Below are 5,442 nucleotides of genomic sequence, written 5' to 3' on the forward strand. Positions count from 1 at the left end.
AAGTTCACTATGTTCCCAATTATTGTCCAAAAAGCCTACCATGAAACTACAATTAACATAATCAATCATGCAAAGTTATCTAATTATAACACATATGCAAATTCTGTAAAGATTCTAATTTCACTAAGAAATTAATTTCTAACGCAGAAGAATCTTTAATTTTAATTATTACACTCGATAATAATTCACATGATCAATATTTCACAAAGAAATATAAATTTGATCCCCGTGTAAAGTTTTCTTTCTTTTTCTCAATAATTTCTATAACAAATATAGAATTATGAAAAATAAAAGAATAATAGTAAATTGGACAATAACCTCACTTCATGTCAAAACCAAAATAACATGAATAGATTTGAAAAAGTTAATAACCAAACCGTGAAAATGTTTATTGCCAACCAACAAATGGTTGATATATTCAGTATTTTACATAGAAATATAATATATTCAGTATTTTACATAGAAATACCTATTTCAAATGATAAAATGCATAATATTTACTTTCAAACGAAATGAAAGTTTATCATAATTATTAATGAAATAATTAATTGTTATGATCACAATTTTATTAATTTAAAAAAAATATAATCATTAAAAAAATGATTAACCAAGTTTTGTCCTATATACAAAACTTTCTTTAATATAATATCTATAACATATATAGAAAAAAATCAACGGGTATAACAATATCACAAAGATAATTCAATGGACCAAATATATTATTTAAAAAATTACGAATTTGCATTATGATTAACCGCAAATACGCATTTATTACAAAATTAATTGTAATATATATATATTTCAAAACACAAGAGTCGTAAACCATATTTAAGGTACGATTTATCATAAAACCATGAGTTAAATCAATTGTAACTACTAGGGACATGAAAAGATTCAATTAATGCAACTCTCAAAATATTATATTAATTATATGATAATAAATCATCATTTACATTAATAGTATAGTTATGTATATTTAATACGAGATTTACTTAAACTAATTTAACGTAATTTCATCATAACATATACATGTAATGAACATAAAAAAAATATTTCATAGTAAACCAATAGATTTTTGCTCCTTTTTCTCATGCATAACTTATATGGAACATGGTGAATCATCTACACTGAAACATATTTCTAATAAGTATATTGTGATCATGTATCATGTATCATGTATCATGTATACATATAATATGTCAAGCAAATATGTATGTAACAAACATATACAATACACTATTCTTCACCCAATAAAAATACTTAAAAGGACAAGTGCATTTTTAATTTAATTTACCAATCTACACAAGATAGTATATTAAGTAAAACTTATGCAATATCAGTTTATATACATATTTCTACTAAACATATTCAAGCAATCATTAATTAATTAAATTAATATTGCATATAGAGATATACATGCGTTTAGTAGCAGTTCGGGTGTAAATTCACCTAAAATAGAATCTTCTCATACTAATAATTTGTTTTGAATATACAATATGATTCAAACACTTTGATAACCCATCCTTGTATATATTCATTTTGCCTCAAAATCAAATTTTCATTAATAGAGTGTCAATCACATAGACTCAAAACATCAATCAATATATTCAGTAAACAAATCACGCAATATATAACAAACAATCTCATGAACATACAACCGGGATAATAAACATATGACTCTGATACCAATGTAGTAGAAAGTATAGATTCGATACATACCCGAAACTATAGCGAAAGCGGAAAGGATCGATGTTTAGATCACCGATCGGGGAAAGGAATCACGAACGGAAGGATTTCTTTGTTCACAACCTAAGATTCCCTTATCATGTTTACCTTAACTCTACACGAACTTGACAAGAACATTATATTGTCTATCTATTTGTTTAGTATGTGTTACTTATTTCTTTTTCAATAAGGTGATGGAATCCTTATTTATAGGATCGCTAAAATGAAACTCATAGTACATGAAGAGTCTCCATTAATCACCATATTAATAGTTAGTTAATACTAATTAACTAATGATACAAATGGATACCTAATCCAAATAAATACTAACATAATGATATTTAGTACCTAGGAAGTTAGTGGACGGATTGGATCCGGATCGAACCGGATCCAAGTTCCAACAATAATTTATACATATTTTATTTATAAAAAAATGTATATTAATATTATAATAACTATTTACATATAAACGTGACTAACTCGAACCTAGCTCCAGAATTTCAAACAAGTCAAACCGAGCTTAATATTCAAGTTCAAAACGAGACAAATTTGAGCTTTTTAAATTTTAAATGAGCCAAGCTCGAGAACGATTCGGCTCGTTTACACTGCTACTCCTATTCCTGACCGTGATCGAAAATAATGTAGTCAAATGAGACATAAGAATAGTTTTTGTAACTATATAAACATGTTTTCACGTTAGCTGGTAAAAGCTTACTGAGTTACTGACCCATCATCACAAGTTAGCACAAATAAAAGCATTAAAGACGTATATATAGAACCATTTCAATTTCATTTAGGTAACTACATCTTTAGTTTATTTATTTATTTATTTTGAAAAGCAACATGTCTTTAGTTATTTACTATTGTATATTCTTGCACTCCCTAAATATGTACATCTGCGTTATCTACGCACACAAATATTTACCATAGATCTGTAGTATTTTGAATACATCAGTCCCACACTATCAGATCTTGAAACCCTAGTGGATTGATAATTCTATACTTCAGTTTCAGTATGCCCGTTTTGTATACTTATGTTCTCTGTGTTATGATGAAATGAAATTTTAGTCTAATCCAGCATTAGTAGTAATCGTGATCCACAGATGGAGAGTCGAGAGCCCATGGGCAGATTCGTGGCAATAGGCATGATTGATGATTCAAACATGATAGTCATTGTGCCTTTTATTCTATGAGGTGCAGCATCATTATCAAGTACAATTGTTACATGCAGTATATTCTATTATAGCTATTTCTTTACCTAATAGTGTATTTATATTGGAAACGAATATTAACTTATAATCTTGGGGTATAAGTAGAAGATACGTAGGGCTTAAGTCTAATATTTTCCATGTTATTTACTTTCCATGTTTAATCAATTCTTATTTGTATAAAAATCCAATTGATAAATGAAAAAAAAACAAGAATTCAATACATATTAGATTTACATGGTATCGGAGCAGGTAAAAAAAACAAATTAGATATGTCCGTCAAAGTCTTCAGAAAAAGGGGGTTTGAGGCGTATACGAAAAAAAGAAAAACAGAGAAATGGAGTAGGCTTCACACTTGTTGGCTATCATCTATTGGTCCTTTAATCAAAGAGCTTACACTCTGATTTTGGTTCCATTAATTTCACGCAGCAAAGAGCAGGAATAAAAAAATACCACAAAATTCGTCATCGACCGCTGTAACTTTACGATAAAAATTGCTGGTCTCAAAAGAAAAGAAAGGAAAAGGGATTTCTTGTCTCTTTTAATTTGCACGTGAACAACAACATTGCAAGAAAAACAAATTCATTCTTGTTTTGTTTCGATTTGCGTGTATAGAATAAGTGAATTTTATCATCACCATCGATTGGTGCGTATGTGAGTCAAAGAAAGAATATAATTGGTGTTTTTTGTTTCATCACAACTATATATATTTTTAATCAGCAGTCATGGCCGGCAATCAAGAAAGTTCTTCCAACGAAAAAAATAATTGTGTGATTTGTAACACCCTAGGCAAATCTCACATCGCCCACGAACATGAGTGATCATGGGATTATAAGGTAATACTCACGCTTAAATGATACAACGCGTTTTGGGATCACAGGCTGAGTAGAAGTGCGAGTACGTTGTGGTTAAGCGTGCTCGGGCGAGAGCACTACCAGGATGGGTGACCTCCTAGGAAAGTGCTTCTCGTGTGTGATCGCCAAGAAAAAGCCGTGCGCCTGCGGGCAAAGTGGACAATATTGTGGTCATGTTAAGTTGGGGTGTTACAAAATGGTATCAGAGCCACTCATGTGCCGTTGGGGGTGGTGGGGCAAATCTCATCGAGGACGATGAGTCCCTAAGGGGGGTGAATGTAACACCCTAGGCAAATCCCACATCACCCACGAACATGAGTGATCATGGGATTATAAGGTAATACTCACGCTTAAATGACACAACGCGTTTTGGGATCACAGGCTGAGTAGAAGTGCGAGTACGTTGTGGTTAAGCGTGCTCGGGCGAGAGCACTACCAGGATGGGTGACCTCCTGAGAAAGTGCTTCTCGTGTGTGATCTCCAAGAAAAAGCCGTGCGCCTGCGGGCAAAGCGGACAATATTGTGGTCATGTTAAGTTGGGGTGTTACATGATTGACATCAACTCTCTGATGTATATTCATCCATCGGATTACCCAAAACAAATGCATGTTAATGAAACCCTTTCCGGCAATAATTACACGGATTGGTCTCAAGAGATGATGAACTTTCTCTTTGCCAAAAATAAAGTTAGTTTTGTCGATGGATCCAAGAAATCGGACAACAACTCCCCTCAATATATGTTGTGGATGCGTTGTGATGCAATGGTAAAAGTTTTGTTGATTACTGCCATGGAGAAAGAGATAAGAACTAGCATAAAGTATGCTAATGCGGCTTCTAAATTTTGGTTAGATTTAAAAGAACGATTTGGAAAAGAAAGCGCGCCAAGGGCTTATGAACTAAAGCAATCATTCTCCATGATACATCAAGATGGGACGACTGTTTCAGTTTATTACACCAAGTTGCGTAGTCTTTGGGATGAAATCGATTCGATACTACCAATACCGAAGTGCTCATGTAAAGGCTGCACGTGTGACATTGGAAAGAAAACCAGCGGGCTTAAGGAGAACGAGAGAATATATGAGTTCCTTATGGGACTTGACGACCAATTTTCTGTGATCAAGACTCAAATTCTAGCGATGAATCCTGTGCCCAACTTGGGTAACGTTTACCATCTTATTTCTGAAGATGAACGACATAGAATCATATCCGCTGATAAGAACCAGTAATTAAAGTTGCTGCTTTCAAACCCTCGGTATTAAGACGAGATGGTAACCAGAATCAAAGGTGTGATAAGTTTTTCTCAAAAGTAACCAAGCGTACAGAGGAAATCGAAAACTGCACCCACTGTGGTAAGGATGGACACATGCGTGAGGGGTGTTTTAAGCGCATAGGTTATCCAGATTGGTGGCCAAGCAATAAAAAAAGTCTTGAAACGACAGACAGCTGTACACACTGTGGAAAAGAAGGACCTGTGTGGGATAGGTGTTTCAAGAGGATAGGGTATCCAGAATGGTGTCTTGGAAACAAGAAAAAGGAGGTGGTGAAGTCAATGGCTGCATTCACCTATTCTGGTACATGCTCACCAATTCTCGGGTTAACAAAAGAGCAGTACGAGTCTTTTGTCGGGCACTTCTTCGAAACAGAAACTTCTGGTA

The 5,442-nt window shown here is 33.2% G+C and overlaps 1 protein-coding gene across 1 annotated transcript; it reads left to right on the top strand.

The window, feature by feature from the left end:
* The first annotated feature begins 4,389 nt into the window (after positions 1-4,389).
* On the top strand, positions 4,390-5,013 carry LOC139901463 (uncharacterized). Its single transcript, XM_071884175.1, has one exon. It carries the CDS (start codon positions 4,390-4,392, stop codon positions 5,011-5,013), a length of 624 nt encoding a protein of 207 aa, XP_071740276.1.
* Positions 5,014-5,442: the final 429 nt, after the last annotated feature.

The sequence above is a fragment of the Rutidosis leptorrhynchoides genome, chromosome 3 (genome assembly GCF_046630445.1).
Source record: "Rutidosis leptorrhynchoides isolate AG116_Rl617_1_P2 chromosome 3, CSIRO_AGI_Rlap_v1, whole genome shotgun sequence".
NCBI classification, from domain to species: domain Eukaryota; kingdom Viridiplantae; phylum Streptophyta; class Magnoliopsida; order Asterales; family Asteraceae; genus Rutidosis; species Rutidosis leptorrhynchoides.

Coding starts and splice junctions, on each gene's coding strand:
- LOC139901463 (XM_071884175.1), top strand. CDS start 4,390: ATGCATGTTAATGAAACCCTTTCCGGCAATAATTACACGGATTGGTCT.